This window comes from Trichosurus vulpecula, chromosome 6, assembly GCF_011100635.1.
Source record: "Trichosurus vulpecula isolate mTriVul1 chromosome 6, mTriVul1.pri, whole genome shotgun sequence".
NCBI lineage: Eukaryota > Metazoa > Chordata > Mammalia > Diprotodontia > Phalangeridae > Trichosurus > Trichosurus vulpecula.
In genome coordinates, this window is record NC_050578.1 from 4360280 (window position 1) to 4380863 (window position 20584).

General features: G+C 45.6%; 1 protein-coding gene across 1 annotated transcript in view; it reads left to right on the top strand.

Annotated features, from left to right (window-relative positions):
- Positions 1-456: 456 nt before the first annotated feature.
- Positions 457-20584, top strand: part of NRG1 (neuregulin 1) — an 836141-nt gene continuing 816013 nt past the window's right edge. Inside the window, exon 1 of the mRNA XM_036764409.1 lies at positions 457-1210. Within this exon, the coding sequence (XP_036620304.1) occupies positions 457-1210 (754 nt within the window). The remainder of the gene's footprint in view (positions 1211-20584) is intronic.

The following is a 20584-nucleotide window of genomic DNA, read 5'->3' on the forward strand; positions in this document are numbered from 1 at the left end:
TGCCGGCCCCTTCCCTCCGCTTCCACAAACAAGTCACGCCCTCTCCCCTTTCCCCCGCCCTCCCCCCCCCCCCAGCCCCCAGTCCGTGCTGAGCAGGAGTGGAAAGGAGCAAGTTGGAGGGAGAAGGAGAGGAGGAGGAGGAGGAGGAGGAGGAGAGCCAGAGATAGGGCGAGCAGGAGAGAGGGCCAGAGAGCCGGAGAGAGCAGCGGCGGCGGCGGCAGCAGCAGTAGCGGGAAGGCTACAGGCAGTGCGGGGAGAGCTTGCGAGCCAGCGAGCGAGCCAGGCAGCCAGCGCCGGGAGGAGGGCGAGGGAAGCCAGCCGCCGGCCGGGAGCGGGCACCGAGCAGCGGGCAGCGGGGGCGGCGGCAGAGGCAGCGCCCACGGCGAGATCAGCACCGACCAGCCGCCGGACGGAGGGGGCGGGCGGGAGCGCTTCGCTTGCCAGCCCGCCCTCCCCATGGGCTGGCGCGGGCCCCGGCTCGCCTGCTGCGGGGCGGCGGCGCCAGAGTCCGGGGCCCGGGCGAGGCCGAGCTCCGGCGCCCCGTCTCCGCCTCCGCCATCACCCCCCTCACCCCTGGGTCGGGGGCCGCGGGCGCTGCTGCCGCTGCTGCTGCTGCCGCCGCTGCTGCTGCTGCGGACCTCGGCCTTGGCGGCGGGGGCGGCGGCCCCGGGCGCGGTTTGCTGGTGGGCGCCGCGGGGAGCTGGCTCCATACGGGAGCGGACTCAGCGCGCCGCGGTGGTGATCGAGGGCCAGGTGCCCCGCCGGAGACCGCCAGACCAGGGGCCCCTGCTGGAGGAGGTGGCCCGAGCCTCTGCCAGAGGGCTGGAGGAGCCGCCCACGACGTCCCACTCGCGCCCCAGCCTCAGCCCCAGCCCCCGCCCCGGTAGCGGCGGGGACGCTGAAGTGCCCTACCTGGTAAGAGTGCGCCACGTGTGGGCGGTTAAGACAGGCGGGCTGAGCCGTGACGCGCTGGTCACCGTGCGCCTGGGCCCGGCCCCGGGCTTGGCCTCCCCATCGCCCTGTGGGGACCCGCGGCCTCCGTCTCCGCCGCGGCGGCTGCGGGAGGACCGGACCTACATCTTCTTCATGGAGCCGGAGGCCAACAGCAGCGGCAGCGAGGTTCCCGCGGCGTTCAAGGCTTCTTCGCCTCCACTGCCCGCAGGCAGGAAAGTCCGGAAGGAAGTTGGCCGATTGCTGTGTGAGCGGTGCGGTAAGTGCCAGAGGCCGCCTGGGGGAGAGTTGTGTGGGGCTCCGCCGAGAGAGTGAGGTGATGCATTCCCGCGAACTCCCGCTCAGGCCTGGAGCGGGTTCGAGAAGTAGATGGCAGGCAACTTCAGGAGTGTGGCCCCTCCGCAGAGGAAGCTGAAGGGCGGCTCTGATCTCGGCTCCTTTGGGGTTTGAGCCGTGCTCTGATGGAGAGCACCTGGTGCAGAGGGAAAGCAGAAGTGCTTAAAGTGGGCGAGTTCCTTAGACGGAGAGGATCTGGTTCTATGACTCGGCCTCCGAGTGTGTGTGTGTGTGTGTGTGTGTGTGTGTGTGTGTGTGTGTGTTCGTGTTTCCCTCCGAAGGGAGGGTACCAAGGTTTCCTTCCCTTGCACACTTAGGATGAGAGCTACAGGTGTCAGGATGGATGGCTGGGAACTGGTCTATGTGAGGGACATGGATAGGGGCTGTTGGCATCGTGGCACGTCCTGGATGTCCCTGAATTGCAACCAAGATAGGAAGGGCCCAGCTGCTTCCTGATGTAGTTGTCTCCAAGTACGTGGATCTGTCTCCAGAGTGAAGATGTGTGTATGTGTGTGTGCGCGTCTGTGTGCGTGTTCCCATGTGCACACACGTATGCTTCCTTCTGTGATCCCCCACTTCCAGAGGTCTAAGGATTTTTATTGAAGTCTATAGCTCGGATCTTTGCCCAGTACCATGATATGACTTCAGCTTGGGAGTCTTTGGGCTATGGAGTGTCAGACACAAGGCTAATATGTTACCTTGGAAAGCACTCTGCCTGGGGAAGTCTAGCTCTTTGCAGGCTGGAGAGATTGGGTGGTGATGGTTTATTTACAATTGGGCAGCTTTGGTGCCTTCCTCAGATTACGTCTGCTGTCTACGTGGGATTGTGCACAAGTGTGTTTTGTTTGTTGCGGTTTTTTTTGGAGGGGGGGTTCAGGTTAGCCATATAATCACCAAATCGTTTCTTCTCAGATGGCAAGGTAGAAAAGGTACTGTCAGACATTTCAACTTTCAGAAATATTTTTCTCTCTCCCAGATCTTTTACAGTCTTGCTGATAAAGTTGAATTCATTGATTTAAAAAAAATCGCAGCGAGCCCTGTTTTCCCTGGCATGTGGTTGCAGGCAGTTGTTAAGAGGTGCCTGTCACTTGTAGCTAGTCAGTGTCTCCGTGTTTCCTTTTAGGGCCCAGGAGGGAAATCCCCAGTGCCCAGGTCTTCATCTGAAAACTGTAGTTGTTTCAGCGAGACATGGAAGGACTGCACCAACATGTAGGCAGGAGCTGTTTACAGAGGGGAGTGCTGAAGAAATGTGAATGACGCTGGGATTCCCCAATGGGGCTGATAGATGTGAAGCGTGGAAAATCCCCCGCTGGGATCTGCCTTCTCACCGAGCCCAGCACCTTGGCCGGCCCGATTTTAGAATGGGAAACGTGATTGCTTAATACCCCTGACATCCTTGAAGAGAGGGGACTTGTCACTTAGTTCGTGGAAAGGCCCTTTCTCTTATTCCCAAAGAAGACCGAGTTGTGAATCATTTACCACGAATGGTGGGGAGGGGATAGGAGGGCAGCCATTGCTGGCAGTGACGTCAATGGCCCCTGCTTGATGAGATTCAGAGTGGCATCACTTCGAATTGCTAGGGAATAACTGGATGTTTTAAGGTAAATTTCTCATGTTATTCCTGGACACAGAAAATATATAGGATCTGCTTAAATGCTGCTTTATTTTTGTGCTTCTGAGATGAAATGGTGCTTCTGAGACCAGCAACTGGTCTCTGCTTTTGTTGGCCAAAGTGAAGGCACAATTACAGTATACTGCAAAATGCTGTTACAAATGACCTGGAAATCCACCCCCCCTCCCCATATACAACGTAGACAACACTAGGAGACAAGCTAAGCCCAGTGTCTGGGTTAATTCTGGCAGTGCAGGGGGCTGGTGGGCAGGTAGGGTTTCCAAGGACTTCGATGTCAGGTCATTCTCTTGGTATTGCCTCTGGCAAAGGATCGAAGGAATCAATTAAGAAAAGTTTTTCTTGCATTTTAACAGAGAATTTCTGCTTTGGTGAACCCAAAGCAACGTGGATGCATTTTTATGAGTTTGATCAATTGAACATAGGAAGGAGAAAGGCAGTTGAATTGCAGTTATCTGAACTGAGAAGGTGGATTTCATTGTGACATGAACAGAGGGGAGGAAATCTGGCAACAGTTTCCAAATGGTGGCCTCAGTTAAACACAGTTAGCCACTACCAAGAGCTCTCTTGGAATGCTGGAAAAACCAGACCAGACCAAACCGACATCCAAGGAAGAGGGAATTGTCTCGGGGGTTGCTTTTTGCTGCAGGTTTATGGCCAGGGAATAGTTTGTTGGGAATGATGAGGAAGAGGTGGGTGACCCAGAGGGGAGGATCTCCATGGGGGTTAAATGATTTCTGGTTCTGCCACACCCATGGCCTGCAAAATAAGAGGTCCCTATTTGAAAAGAAGCAGTTCCTTTCTATCAAAAACAATTTAATGGGCTTAAAAAAGATGGGCACTTCCTGTTGGTGTCTCCTTCACACTTTGTGCAAGTTACTCCTCACTGATGTGTGTGGTGAAAACGAGTGCTTTCAAATCTCTTCCAACCCTTCTATACCCAAGCAGTGAAGTCAGATTTCTCCACCTCATTGCTGCTTCATCAGATGTTTCTGATTTGGTTTCAATGAATCCCCACCTGCTGTATATTGCAGTAGAGACTCCACAAAAGGCAATTTCCAATGGGGAAGTGGAAATTCCATGCAGACCCATCAGTCATGATTTTGTGGGAGACAGAGCCGGCCAGTGGAATCCACACAGATGGATCATGCTGTTTCAGCTTACATGGGAAGGGGACATATGTAGACTTATTTTCATGATATTGACATGTATGTTTGCACCTATGCAGAATCACCTGACTCAGTGTTTTATTGTGCCCTTAACATCTTCTTAATCCCAGGGGTTGACCTTGTGGTATTAGGAAAACAGGAGAAATGCTGCAGGAATTTTCCAGCATGTGTCCAAGAACATTATTCTTAATAAAAGGGACATTACAGGAGCAGCAGTGTGGACAGAAACAGCTTGATTGTCTGCATTTTGTAAACACATAGAGAAATGCATGGTCATTTTCCAAGACAAAGTCTTAGTGATTTTTACCTTTAAAAATAATCAGCCTGATGATTTTTTTTTCTGCTGAGCAGTAGGGCACAGTGGTTTGATTTTTGTTGATTTTCAATGCAAATATATGTATATGGATATATGTATATGTACATATTTTAAAATTTCACCTTTTTGTTTATTACTTGAAACCAAACTATTTGGGAAAAAATTGAGCAGTGGCTTAATGTAGTGGATACAAGACAGTCAACAGAGTCAGGCAAACATGGACTCAAATCTCATCTCAGACATGTATTGGGGATGTGACCCTGGGCAAGTAACTTAACCTTTTAGTGCCACAGGTAATATTCTAAGACTGTAAGTTATAGATGAGTTTTCCATTGGTGTTGGTGAAGGGAATTTCCACACTGTGAGTTCTCTATACCAATGAAAATCACAGGTGTCAGAGAGGGAGGGATGTTTACTGAAAATGAAATGTTAAAAAAAATTAGAGGTCTGGCAAAAATGTAGTTGGGTTTAGAATACTTATGCTGGGTGGGAAGGAAGGAGACATTTTCCATAGTGATATATGCCTGTAACTCAAAGGAAAGTCTTTGGTATATGTTTTTAGGTATTAGGATAAAGCCTTAGTCATTTAAAGTGTCATGATAATCCCACTAATCTGTATATGCTTCTAGCAAATGAGATAGAAACCTATGACTGAGTGGAAGATACTTCATTATCAGTCATGATGGCAATCATTATCTGGGCTGATTCATATCCAACCCTCAATTTTCCTTATGTCTCCAACAAATGGATCCAGGCCTCAAGGTATTTATGCTCTATTGGTGGCGGGAGAGGGAAGACATCTTTTACCAAATAAATATATTTGATGGAGGACAAGACGTGAACAATTAGGGGATTGACTTCCTGTAGGAAGAGACACCTGACTAGAATCTTGGAGGAAGCTAAGGATTACGAGGCAGATGTGAGAAGGCCAGGGGGCATCCTAGGCATGAGGAAGAGCCCATGCAAAGGCATGGAGGGAAGAGATGCCATGTTGAGTTTGGGGAGCAGCAAGTGGGACAGTGTGTCTGGGGTGAAGAGGATGTGAAATGAGTGGGGGAAAGGCAGCCTGGAGCCACACTGGAGGCTGTTGGCTTCCTTTTTGGACAGTTGCCTCTTGGTAGTTTTCTGTCCAAATGTTGTGCTTTTGTAATCCTTGGGTCAGAGGCTCTCATAGCACAAAGTGTCCAGCTTTAGCTTTCTAACTTGGAGCTCCCACCCAGAAAATATGAAAAAAAAATCTGGGACAATCACTCTTTTTGACACCACTCGGTAGACTGGCATCTGCTTCCCTTTTTGAGCACGTAGTTCACAATATTATAAAGTCATTAAAATATGACAGTATTTTTTCTGATATTGGGACATCAAAGAAAACAAGCTAGCTCTCATTGGAGAGCCCCAGGAACATAAGGTTCCTCCAGTGATTATCCATTTTGCAAAGATGAGGGTACAGTGGCCATCACTTCTGCTCCTGGCCTGGTGAGATTCTCCTCCATTATTCCCAGCCTGCCTGCCCTCTTGAAGTTCCTCTTTGTCTCAGGAAGTACCAGCTGCTGTCACCACAGGAGCCATTATTACTCCTTTTGGACTTCAGTGCCCCTCAGTGCAGGGGTACCAGGTTGGCTGGGCTCAATCGTTGGCTGCATTCTCCATCCCCTGCAGTGGGATGCCTCCAGAAGTTACTTGCTATCTCCCAGTTTCCTTGATACAATGCCAGACCAGAAACCCTCTCTAGCTGAGGCTTTTTCCTTTGGTTAGACCCTCTGTTGTCCTCTGGCTTCCCAGAAGTTTATGTAGGGGGTGGTACTCTGTCACTTCCCTTCTCTAGAAGAGTACTTGCTACCAATTCCTAAATAAGATATCTTGGTGTCCTTTATTTCACCTTCCTAGGAATCTGGGGATCCCTACCCAAGGGAGCACCTCCCACATATTCATAAGCTAGGGAAAATACCCTAAATTCTCCTGAATTATCCTTTTTTCAGTCTCAAAGGTGTTCTGTGAGGTAAGAGGGTGGGCTTATTCAAATCACCCTTGGCTTTTCCTAGCCCTAGATAGCGGTGCTGGTAGTGGGTAGGGACAACTGTTCTGGTCCTCCACCTTGCATTTGCTCAAGGACATCATTCTTTGGGAGAGGAAGAAGGATAGCCTCCACACCAGCTATACTTAGATACCTTCAAAAAATTAAATGTAAACTTATAGGAAAGCCAGATGCCCCTAAACCTGGAAGCGCCCACCCTTTCCTGGTATTTCTGGCTATTGTTTTTAGCTCTTGTCCAAACTACCTGATAAATCATCTTTATAAATAGCCATTTAAAATGGATCGGAACAAGAGAAATGATTGTTCCTTTAAAAATGGAAACCATATGTTGAAGACAATGTTAGCTTGAGCAACTTAGCAAAAATGATACCATAGAAGGACTTTTCTTTAATAACAAAATGAATACTTTCTCCCAGGGAGATGAGAGCAGGCTTTAATCTTCACATTTCAAAATCAAGATATCCCAGCAGTGCTTATTAAAGAGAGCCAACTGCATCCTGAAGGTATCAGTTCAGCTGATCATAGTCTTATACACACACCTAGACTTTGGAGCAATAGATTTCAGAGGATTGAAGAGAAGGGCAGGTAGGGAAATAGATATGTTGATGGATTTTCAATCTCTTTGATTCAAGTATTCCCTCGGATGAGGCAGATCTGAATTCATCTAAATGTTCTTGTCCATACTATCCCATAAATCCTGTGTTGGGAGCTATTTTCTAGACCTCATGTGATTGCATAGATATTGTTAGGGCTTATTGGCTGTCCATTGGGTGTCTTTCTTGGCATATGACTAACTCATCTTTTTTCATTGTATATCCCTCATAACACCTGTTTCATTGCTTCTCCTGAAAAGATTTAGTAATACATCATAGCCTATTTGTACATGATATGCACCTCTCTCTTGCCCGTTGGCTAGCCTGTAATTTAAATCTTGCGACACTGTAGTATTCTGTAACTCACAGTTCAGGATAGATGATCAGCTGTGGCAATATTATGCAGATGATTAGTGATTGACCTCAATGCCCTCCAAGATCCCTTCCAATGCTACATTTGTTTCTACCTCAAACACCTCAGACAGGTAGAAGAAAATGACACCCATTTTCATTTGTGTCTTCTCATAGATCATTGTCTAAAGAGAATCTACTGAGAGTTTTAGAAGTCTTCATGTGTTTTTATTTAAAAATTTCCCCATAGATACTAGTGCAGAACTAGGCCTGTTTCAATTATGTAAAAGCAAAAAAAGGTATGTATGCAGCCAGTTGAGGCATCAGCTATGTGCTGTGTCTTTCCCTCATTTTCCAGAATGATTTGCCCAGTTAGATCCCAATCTCTACCTCTCACTGGTACTGGTTTGTTTTCTTATTAAGTCTTTCTTTGGGTTGGAAATATTTTTAGTCCTTATAGATATTTCAGAGATTACTGAAATTGCAGAAATTCTCTCTATACTTGGTTTGTCCTCTACCTTAGCCTTAGAATTCTAGGTTGTCAGTGTCCTTTGTAGTGCCCAGATGTCCTGGGTGGAAGGAAGAAATGGATGAAATATTTGTCCAAAAGATCAGAAACTTGGCATGGAGGCATAATCTATTAGTGACTGGGGACTCCAGGTATCTAGACATCTGTTAGAGTTTGATCTCTCTCCCTGTCTCTCTGTCTCTGTTCTTTTCTCTCCTCACCTTCCCTTTCTTCTCTCCATTTCTCATCTTGTGTCGTCTCTTCTTGTCTCTGTGTCTCTGTCTATCTCTTTGTCTCCCTTGATCTTCTCCTTTCCTCTCTTCTTCTTTCCTCCTCTACTATTTCCCTCCATCCCCTCCCCTTTTCTCTACCCCTCTCCTTCCTGCTTCTCTTCTTTCCTCTTCGTTTTCTTCTTGTCTCATCTTTTCTTGTCATTCCATCTTCTCCCCTGTCTGGCTCTCCCTCTTCCCTTTCTCTCACTCCTTCTTCCTTTCTCCCATCCCTCCTTCTTTCTCTCCATCCCTTGTACCTTCTCCTGTATTCCACTCTTCTTCTCTTTCCCTCTCCCTTCTCCCTTTCTCTTTCTACCTATCTTTTCCCTTCTCCCTTATTTCTTTCCCTCTCCCTCTTTTTTCTCTTTTCCTCCTTTTTCCTCTTTCCTGTCTCTCTGTCTTTCCCTCCTTTTCCTTCTCCCAAATCTCCTTCTCCTTCTTTCTCTTTTCTCTCTTCTCCATTCCTCTCTTTCTCCATATTTACCTCTATCTCTTTGTTTCTGTCTGCTCTCTGTCTCTTTCAAAAGTAGAGCTACTAATACATGATTGGACAGTCTTTACGATAATTTTGACCTCCAAATGGTGGAAGAAGTGGCTGTGGAACCAGCTTTTCTTGATTTGATACTGACAAATAAGGAAGAATCGGTTTCCGAAGTAGAAATTATTAGAATGTTGAGTGGGGAAGTAAACAGTCTATCTTAGAATTTGAGAAGAAAGCTGTGCATAAGCTGACACGCACCGTAGTATTTGGCCTACCTAATGTCACAGTGTTCAGAGAAATCCACATTCTAAAATTGTATTGGGAAAGTTGGCCAGAAAAGATGGCAAATTCTCAAGAATATCTGGAGACAGAAACAGAAAGAATTTGATGAGAAGACAAAGGAGGAGTGATCTAAGGAAATCTATGTAGATCTACAGGGAACTCATTGACCAATTGAACTTTTAGGAAGACATGCAAAGGAGACATACATTTTTGGACATGGCCAATATGGGGATTTGTTTTGCTTGACTATACATATTTGTTACAAGAATTTTGCTTTTCTTTTTTTCCATTTGTAGATGGTGGAGATGGAAAAGAGAGGGAGAGAAAATGAATGCTTAATAGTTGAAAAAATGAAATTTAATGAAAAAAGAGTAGGAATAGGATATTGCTAATTGGGTTGGGTGAGATAGCTGCTCAATGATCATGAATGATGGAGAGAAGGTCAAACTACTCAACTTTTGCTTTGCTTTGTCTCTCTCTGCCTGGACAAATGAGCTTGAAAAATATTGTGTTGATATCCGTTGTCTTAACTTCATAGTTGTTTCTTCAAAAAGAAAAAGAAAATCAAGAAATCCAGTCCTTGTCTACATATTAAATATTTCCTCGTGGCATCATGTTTTTAAAGGTTTTTTTGTTATGTTTCCTGGACCTTTTTGGTAGCAGTCTCATGAAACTTCTGGACTTGCAAGAGTCATATTTTTAAACGCATGAACTAAAATCATAGGATGATGAAGGAAACTAATCATATCACAAAACAGTTGTTAAAATTTTTTAAAACCATTTAGTTTCTGGTCTAGGGTAAGCATCCCTCCCTTATAATAAAGAAAACAGGCACCATAACCACATTTGATGTTATATATCAGTGGTGTCAACCTCAATTAGAAAAAGAGCCACTAAACCACCCATAAGGATCCCAGTGGCAGCATGTTGACTTAGGGAACCACACATTAACATCATCTATGTTCTATTGTGTTTAGATTTATTGTCTTAAATATTTCTTACTTGAATTTACCTGGCTTGGGAGAGTTGTGGGCCTCTTGTGGGCCATGTGTCTGAAACCTCTGTTGTAGATACCATTCTGCCCTGGTAATCTCTGAGTCTGCCATGAAGAGGGAGGAGGTAGATGCTTCATCTTTCCTTCTCTGGGGACACCATTGATTTTTCAGTCACTCAGAATTTCTCTCTCTTCTGGTGATTTTTTCCCCCTTTGCACTGTTGTGGTCATGGCACATATGTTTATAACTCTTCTTGTAGCTCTTCCAGCTTATTTTTACCATGCATCAGTTCACGAAAATTTTTGCAGACTTCTCTGAATCCCTCCTATTTGACATTCCTGCACAAGAACTTCATTCTATTTTATATCTATATATTTTATGTGTGTAAACATGTAATACACATGTACACATAGATATATGTGTGTATCTATGTATGTGCATACATTATGGAGGATAATGTACGTAGAACTATAAATATGTATGTGTATACATGCATACACACATATTTGCGTATGTGTGCATATGTAATCCAATATGCATATATAATATCCAACATTATGTATTCATAGAGGCAGCCAGGTGGCTGGAGAATTGTTGAATATGGAAACAGGAAGCTCTAAGTTTGAGCAGTTCACATAACCTCTTTCAGCCTCAGTCACTTCGTCTCTAAAATGGGGATAATAATTGCATCTTCCTCATGGATTGTGATGAGGACTATTTAAGATAACATATATAAAGTGCTTTGCAAGACTTGCAGTGCTATATAAATGGTAGGTAGTTATTCTATGCTAGGGGTTTTTTCAGCCATTCCCCAATTAATGTGCACTGACTTTGTTTCCTGTTCTTTGTTACCACAAAGGGAGCACCTATAAGATAAATGCTTGAGTATATATTGAGCCTTTGTTTCTGTCCTTGACTTCCTGGGGGAGTTTATGTCTAGTGGTGAGATTGCTGGGTCAAAACATAGGGACCATTTTTAATCACTTTCCATTCATAATTCCCAATTGATTTCTAGACATTTGGATCGACCCACAGCTCTACCAATAGCCTGTTTGTTTTGGAGGAGAAAGATCCCTAGGCTGGAAAGGGCACAACAAAAATGACCAACAGGGAGCTAACACTCAGAACAAGTAATGATATAAGACAGTGTCTTGTTTCCCTTGTGTTTAAATCTGAACTCTATACCTGGGCACCGGAAGAACTGACTGCTGAGTCACCTCAGTCATTCATCTCTGAAAGATCCCAGGGAATGAGAGACAGGGGGCCCATCCACTGGAGAATGGCTGGACCAATGGTGGGATGTGACTGATGGGTATTATTGTGCCTTAAGAAGTCATGCGTATGATAACTGCAGTGAGATCTGGAGACATCCATCTGAACCAGGGCAGAGCAAAGTTAGCAGAGCCAGAAGAGCAGTTTATATCAAGGCTGCAGTCAGGTAAAAGAAAGCAATTTTGCTCAGAACTCTGAAGGTTTTCAGTGTGCTGCCCAATCGGTACTTCTGAAGGCTGAGGAAGCAGGGTCCCTGACCTCTTGAGTAGAGCTACAGGATGGGGCATTCATTAGAGACCACTGCAGTGGACATCGATGAACTCAGTCTGGCTCTGGTTGGCATGTAGACACCAGCAGGAATCCCATCCCCCCTACTCCCCATCCCCTCCCTGCCAGTACTACATGCTATCCAACAAATTCCTGCCCTGATATAAATGGCTGGTTAGTCCAGCCAGGTTTCTAGGCTCATTTCTCATTACCCAAATTTTAGCCACACTGGCTTATTTCTTTATCAATAAGCATTTATTAAGCCCTACCAAACGCCAGAAATTGAATGAAGTATGAGGGATACAAACAAAGGAGGAAATTCCCATGATTCCTTCAGTTAAGGAACTCACATTCTAATGACTGACACTACAAATGATGGTTATATACCTACAAGATATACATATACAAGGGAAATTGGAGAGAATCTCAGGGGGAAGTCCCTAGCTGTGTGTGGGGGGGACTGGGAGAGGCCTTTTGTAAAAGGTAGGATTCAAGCTGAGTCTTGAAGGAAGACAGGGGAGCCAGGAGGCAGGAATGAGCATGGACCTCATTCCTAGGACAGCCAGTGAAAAGTCATGGAGTAAGGAGATTGGAGTTTTGTGTTCAAGTAAGAGTAAGAAAGTCTGAATGGGTATTGTCCCAGACAAACTGAGACCTGGGAAAGACCTTAGCTTAAAGGTGCCAAGGTCTCTCACCACATCTGGGGACCATCTCCAGTCATCCTGATCTATATGTTGCCACTAGACCCAGATAGCTCCAGAGGAGAGAGTGAGGCTGGTGACTTTGCACAGTCCTCCTTCACTTAAATCCAATTCGTTCACATGGCATGACCTCACCTTCCTGAGAACATTGGTTGTCTTACAGAATGAAGGACAAACAACAAGACGACAAGAAGGGCAGTGTCACTGAATTGCAGAATATGTGGAGGGCAGCAAAGTTTAAGAAGCCTGAAAAGGTAGGTTGTGAAGGACTTAAGTCAGAGGACATTATATTTGGTTCTCAAGGTAATAGGGAGCAATGAAGTTTATTGAATAAGGGAGCAATGTAGTCAAGCCTTAGGAAAATCAGTTTGGCAGCAGAGTGGAGGGTGGACAGTGAAGAAAGAAACTTGACTTGAAGAGAACAACCAGCTGCACCTTGCAATAGTCCAGATGGGAGATGATGAAGTGGAGAGAAGGGGACACATACAAGAGTTATCATGAAGGTAGGAATGATGAGACTTGGCAGATTGATTATTTGGGGTGAGTGCAAAGAGGAGTCATGGCTGACCCCGAGCTCGAGCCTGACCGACCAGGAGCATGGCAGTGCTCTTGACATAAGAGAGTTAGGAAGAGGGGAGGCATGGGGGGAAAACAGAGAATTGTACTAGTAGTAGTGGTAGTGGTAATTGTAATATGAATTATTTTTATTCTAGGTACTATGGTGGATTCTAAAGATAAAAGCAGTAGCAAGTACACCCTTGTTTCACCCTCCTGAAGGGAGCTTGCTTACCTCTTCCCCTCAGGGTTCTAGGAGTACCTCTTTATCCTCTAACGCTTTCAGCTTGAACCTTCATTCTAGTGCGACCCCCTCTCTATCAGCTCCCAGTGACTGGAGCCACAATTCCATTAACCAATTAACATCAATTAGATTTTACAAAAGTATTTACTTAAAAGATATGGTAAGAACAGAATTATAAATGTAACCACACAGGGCAAAGGCTGGCCTAGCCACAAAACCTGTCTGGGTGGTTGCATGGATCTTTCCCTCCAACACCTCAGGAGCCCAATCTTCCTTCTACCCCTTCATCTCAGGGAGAATGGGTGCAGAGGCAGCAGAGTTTGTACCTAGGATTCCTCCCACTAAGTTCTCTCCAAAAAAGAAACATCATGGCTGTATGGTCCATCATCTCAGCTCCCAAAGTGCATGTGTGCCCCCCAACACTCCTCTGCTCAGAAACTCCAGCAGCCCCTGATTTCCCCCGGGGTAAAACCTAAGGTCTTTTTGTCATTAAAACTTTTCCTGATCTAATCTCTATCCACCTTTCCAGTCTTCTTCCACCTGAGTCCCCTCCGCATACACTATGACCTGGATACATTGGCCTAATTGCTGTTCCTCACATGCCATTCCTCCCATCCTATCATCCAACCCTGTGTCTTTGCACTGGTTAGTCCCATTCCCCATAGAAGCTGCTCCCTCCTCTTCTCCTCTGCTCTTGGGCTTCCTGTACTATTCAGCTCCCATTGCACCTCCTGGAGGAGGCCTTTCCTTGTCACACTCTTGTCCAAGTGCCTCCTTCTGAGGGTTGCCTCCCTGTTGTATGTATCTTGAATGTCCCCAGTTATTTACATTAAACTGTGAGCTCCTTGGAGGCAGGGACTGAGTCAGTGTCTGTCTGTCTCTGTCTCCAGTGCTTGACATTATACCTGGAACATTGTTAATACTTAATTAATGTGTGTTGGCTGTCTTACACATAGCAAACACTCAATATACGCATGTTGACCAGTTATGTACATGATCCAAACAATTTCAAAAGCATAAGATCACCAATATTTTGGGATTGGGGAATGTTAAGAAAGACCCAGGAAAGGAGGTGGCACTTAGGCTGTACTTCAAAAGAAGCTTGAGATTTTAAGAAGTGGAAGTCAAAAGGGAGGGTATTCCAGGTGTGAGGGACAGCCTGTGCAGTGGAGGTGGGAGAAAGCATCTTGTGTATGAGGAACAAGGAGTAGTACCAACTGGCACCCTTTTAAAACATACCAAAGTTTAATATCTTTCCTGATTTCACTCACCAAGTTTTAGCTGTCCCTGCTTACCTTTTCACCCATGGGTCCACTCTGTGATGGGTCCACTCAAAATGAAGGGGCCTCTTCTGCAATGTGGGGGTGCTGGCTGACCATCTGCTGGTCCTTGCTTTCTCCCCAAGACTGGCCCACCTCTTTTTGCAATCTCATATCACCTTGATGACATCTTTATCCCATTTTATGGGCACAGTTCAGCATTGGGGACATACTGCTGCTGATTTATATCTATCAGTGCCTCTACTATCCTTTGGGTCACCTGCAATCTTGATTTTTTTTGGACACTGTGGTCCTCCATGAGTCACAAACATAGACTTTTGGCCTTATTATGGAGAGTAGCCGCTGAACAGTCCCAGTGGAAGAGGCATTACAATAAATGATGATTTCCCCCAGATGTTCCCATTTGTGGATAATATTGTGTTCTGTTTTCATTGTCTCCAAATATTGTAGAGTCCCCTTAATTGAAATTCATAACCATTCAAAAGAGTTTGGTCTAACAATATATGGATGAAAAACCAAGTGGATGCAGAATAGCTGTTCTATACATTCTGACATGCAGTCTGATGGGGCCCTCGATGGGACTGGCCCATGAGCACAGACATATGGGATCAATTCCACAAATGAACAGTGAGTTGGGTCCAGAAGACAACAAGAGGAAGAAGCTGGGCTAGACTGCCTTTGGCAAATTGCAGAGGTTAACAGCAATCTCAGACATGTGTCATGATTCTTCTTCAAGTGATTCTTGAGGGAAATGATCTGTGAGTCCATCTGGGCCCCAGGTTTCGTGCACGTTTAACATAAATACCTATGAAATGATGCCTACATATTGATCCGGATGGTGGTGTGAGTAGTGAGCTTCCCGTCACTGGAGGTCTTTGAACAAAAGCAGGATGACCATTTGTCAAGAATGTTGTAGAGAAGGTGCTTTTGTTTTTCTAGGTCCCGGTTGGATTTGAGTCCCATCCAACTCTGGGATTCTGATCTATTTCAAATTTCTTTTATTCAGAAAAGTCTTTTAGCTTAATGTTAGCATGGCTTAAAGGCCCATTCATACAAACTTGTGGCTGGACATTTGAATGGGAGAAAGTACAGAAGCTTCTGCAGCCACTGCCCCCAGAGTATTTTCAGTTATCACCAAATTTATGTGTTTGTTCCTTCCATTTGCATCATCAAGAGGTGGAGTGGAGACCGTGGAAGGGGGAGCAATGCTTTCTGTGGTTGGCCTTCTCAGCCATATTGACATTTTCATGGGGCAGTTTTTATATTCACTCTTTTTGAGTTTGATAGTAAAGTAAACGTACTGAGATCAATAGAAAAGCTGTTGCCACAGTCTGGGTCTGAAGCAGAATGGCACACCAAGGACACACTGCCATAGGGAAAAGGGCTTGGATCTGCAAGCACACGGCCTTGGCTTGAATCCTGGCTCTGCTTTAGAGGATCAGAGACTTGGAGCTGGAAGGGAGGGGCTTTGTAGACCATTCCACACAAACTGAGGCCCAGAGGGGAAGGGATTGTACCGCAAGGCCTTCCATGGCTAATAATAGCGAGAACAGCTAATATTTACAGAGCATACATTGATGGGGCTTCCTAGAGACGGTGTGGGCCAGATCCTTGGACAACCTCCCTCCTTCAGAAAATAACAGTAACATTAAGAGCAATAAATAATAGTTGAACTGTACTTTGAGGTTTGCAGATGATTGCATGTGTATACGTGTATCTCCTCTCAGGGGATCCTCAATTGTGAGTTAGGGTAGCAAAGCATTGGACTAGGAGTCAGGAGGATCTGAGTTTGAATCTGACCTCGGACACTTATTAGTTACATGATCCTGGGCAAGTCACTTAACCCTGTTTGCCTCAGTTTCCTCATTTGTAGAATGAGCTGGAGAAGGGAATGGCAAACCTCTCCAGTACCTTTGCCAAGAGCCCCCCCCCAAAAAAAGGGGTTATGAAGAGTTGGATATAACTAAAAATGACCAAACAGCCCTAGGTAAGTCACCTCACATAACTCAGCCTCATTTCCCCATCTGGAGAATGAGGATAATAACAGCCCTACTTCCCAGGGTTGCTGTGAGGATTAAATGAGATAATTATATACATATATATGTATGTATATATATATATATACACATATATATGTGCATATATATATATACATATATATATATATATAATTTTTTGGAACCTGAATCACTATATAAATGCTCAATTTGGCTATTTTTAATAGAGATGAAGAAATCGAATTTCAAGGAAGTTAAGTGACTTGCTTGGGGTCACACAGTTAGTGAGGTCTGAGGCAGGATTCGAACTCAGATCTCCCTGACCGCAAGGCTGGCACTCAAATCCAGTACACCGTATCCTGTATACCATGAAAATACCTTACACACAGGTGTCTTTTTGGGGGGAGGGGGGTGACAAAGTATCACTTGTGCCATCCAGATAAGGTGTGACCCAGCTTCCTCCTTCCTGTGTTATGGGAAGCCAAAGAAGGTCTGGGATGGGGCAAGCAATGAGACGAGTTCCCAGAATCTGCCCATCAGTCAGCCGGTCGATGAGCGTTCATTAGGCAGACAGCAGATGCCCTCTGGCCGGGGCCTCTGCCACCACAGTAGTGCAGACCTTATTTTCAATCTCTAAGGGGTCTTTCTGCCTCCTCTCTGTGTCCACTTCAAGCCAACCTCGGGGTTTTTCCCTTCACTCATGTCCCTTCCTTTCTGCTTACACCACAGCCACCCTCCTTGCGGCCCTTACCATCCCTCCCCTGGGTTATTCCATTGCCTTTCCTGTTGGCCACAAGTCTCCATCTTCTCTGATCTGGCATTCTTGCCAGGGTCAAGGCCATGATCTTAACCCTTCTTCCAGTGCCCTGCTTATACCCCCCTCCCCAAATTTCAGTGACTCTGTTGCCACTAGAATAAAATCCGTGCGTCTTTGCTTGGCATTTAAAGCCTTCTGTGGTCTGGCTCCAGTCTCCCTTTCCAGGCTAATTACCCATTTTTCTTCCTCAGGGAGGGAATTTCATGAACAGTGACTGTCCTTGAGCTGAGATGGCTGTGTTCCCGGAATGACTCAGAGGGAACCTTTTGGCACATGGAGATTAAAGACTGTCTGACAGACTTCAGTGGCATTGCTGGGGTTTGGGGACCAGGTGGTTGGCTGTTGGGATGCTGCTGGCCCAGGGCTGTATGGTGCTTTCCCTCCCTCCCATCTCGCCTGGGCTTCATGCAGAAAGCCCAAGCACAGACCTGCTCTATTTGGACTCAGCTTTTGAGGAGAATTGAGGGAAATGAGATTTGAGTCCCACTTGAAGGTACTTCATCTTTGCTTTAGGGCCATTTCCTGCCCAGAGACAGGAAGACTAACACCACTTCTAAATGGATGCTTTTGATGGGAAGAGAAGAAGGAACAAGTCATCCAAGGCCTGCCATGCAGGGTGGCACCATGATGCCCTGAAGGATTCCAGGCTGTGCAAGATGGAATCCTTGGTCTGTCAGAGCTTATTAGAGTTACATGACACCTATTTCCATGATTACAGTATGAGGCAGCCTTTCCCAAGTGCCCTATATGAGCTCTTGTTTTTACAGAGCTTTGGAAGGTTTCCAAAACCCTTTCTTCATCATAGACCTAGGAGGTATATAGTGGGGTGGGTATCCCCATTTCCTAGATAAGGAAACTGACCACATAGGCTCCAAGGTCCTACAGAGGATTCAGGATTCAAACCTAAGTCTTCACTCTTGAAATCAAGAGCTCTTTCTACCATATCATCCCTTCCCCTCTGGGGGAACAGACAGGTTCTTATGGGCACTGTAGGAATTCAGAGGAAGGTGATCAGGAGTGCTTAACGCAAGGGTCAGGATGGAAAACACAACTGAGACTGGACAGTCTGATCTATCTGCTTTTTAGATTGGCAGTAATCACAGCTCTTAGCAGGTGTCTCTGTGCATGGCTCAAAGGAAGCCCCACCACTAGCACTGTCCTGGTGCTGACCAGAATTCTTGGCTGGCTCACTGTCAGAGCTAATTAGGCTTAAGCTTCACCTTTAAAAGGGAGGCTGGAGGCTGGGGGCAGAGATACGTGGAGAAGGGATACATGCAGATATAGGCTTGATACCTCCCAGAAGAGCCTGTAGATGCATGTGGCTACTTTGTCACCTAAGAGAGGCACATCTGGTGCTGGAGAGATAGGGAGACCTTCAGGGAGACAGTAGCCAACAGGAAAAGCTGGAGAGCACACTACACAGAGATGTGGAAGGGGGAGGAAAAGCCTCTGAAAGATAGAAACGTGGAAGGGGTAGAGGATTAACCTTGCAGGGAAGGTCAACATGGTGCTTCAAGCAGGCCCTTCCCCCTTGGTGAGGCCCAATCCAAGGTGGTAGTCCTATCTATTTTATATATACAATGTATTATGCAATATATTATACATGTAATATGAGTAATATATGTGTTATATATATGTATATATACATATGTGCATATAAGCATACATCCTCACAACAAGCCTGGGAGATAGGTGCCATTATTAGCCCCTTTTGAGGGATAAAGAAACTGAGGCCAACAGAGGTTAAGTCACTTGCTCAGGGTCACACAGCTTCTAAGTATCTGAAGCACGTTTTTAACTCAGACTCCAGATCTCACCTAACTGCCTAGCTGCCTCAGGGCTCTTCCACCTGAAGAAAGTCCTTGGCTCCTTAGCAAGGGAAAGTTCCTTTTTCTAGTAACAAATTCCCCCCCCCCCCCCAGGAATGTGTAGGTTTTGTGCTAAACCCCTCTGAGTTGTCGGATAATTTACAAAATAAAGCCTGTGTTAGTGGAATGTTTTATTAGCCGGAGTGCTTGCATACTGCCTAAGGGCTTTTAAAGCTACCTGAGTCAAATTTCAATGTTCCCAAGGGAAACTCTGAGTGAGGGTGGCCCTAGATGAATGTAAAATGAAACAAGGAGCGTGATGAAGGATGCCTCCAAAGGCGGAACCTGGTCCCGCTCTGAGCAAAGGGTTATGCGTGAATGTCTTGTTGTAAGAAACTGGAAGTGACAGAGAGACCCATCCCATGTCAGTCTGGGTTTGCATCTTCAACTGGAGATGCAGCCACAGCATTTTAAATCAGAGTAGATTTGCTCACTCGCTGTAGGTGCCACTGGCTCATGGAAGAGCTACTTAGTGGAGGAGTGGCAGGTTTTCTTGGGGGAGAGGATGACGCAAAAAGACTGAAGCTTTGGGGAAATGCATTTTTTGCTTTGTAAGAAAACAATGGAGGACTGAGTTCTGGCTGAAATTTTCTCTGTTCTACAAAAATGTGCTTCAGGTGCTAAGGTTCTCTCTTATATCCTGGAAGAGCTTCTGCTGGCTTGCTGCTTCCCACTCACTATTTGGCCATCATTTCTTCTGCCAGCCACATTGATAATTGTTTTCACGTAATTTTCAGTAATAACCTTCATAGGGAGGACTGCACCTTTGATCTCTTGCTTTGACTGGATGCATCATATTATCAATCCTTCGGAGTTATTGCTTCCAGATTCTAAATTGGAAAAGAATTAGATTTTCTGTTCTCGGTGCGATCTCCAGTATGTGAAGAATACTCCCAGCTTGCGTTTCTGTAGTACTTGAAGGGTCACAAAATGTCCCTTGATAACCATTGAGGGAGGTACTACAGGTGTTATTATCCCCACTTTACAGATTGGGGAACTGACTTAGAGAGGGGAAATTACTTGAACAAGATCACTCTGCTGGTGCATGCTAGAGGAAAGCTTTTCATGCAAGTCTCTCCTAAAGCCAAGTGTTCTTGCCATTCCTCTAGGCTGAAAAAAAAACAACAACAACCTTTGCCTATGCTTCTTTGGTTGCCTAAGAGGATTCTTGATATTCAGATTAGAAAAATAGACTTGTAGGGACTGGGCTGGAGAATTGCCTCTAAATACCTTATTAACCTATTTAGCTCACAGCCATTTCTTTAGAGGCTCCAAGGAATTTCCAGCCATTCCCAGATGTGCCCATTTTTGTATCTCTCTTAATCCCTGGAGAAGCAGCTTCTCTAGCTTAGCCCAAAGTCTCTTTCTAGACTGAACTGATGCAGCCTAGTCACCAAACCAAGACACCCCAGCCACTTGGGCTCTGGGCTTTTGCTGCAAATATTTCCTTGGGAGTGAGTTCCTTGGTTCCTAGAAAGACTGTGATTTCTGTCCAAGCTGAGAAGTGCCTCTAATTTCTTATCAGGTTCTTGCCCTACCCTAAATGTATAAAAGGCACTTGGGACTCTGCAGTCCCTCAGTCTCTGAGGCTCCAAAAATGGGACAGGCTGCTTTGGGAGGTAGTGAGTTTTGCCTAACTAAAAGTCTTTAGAAGAGAAGGCTAG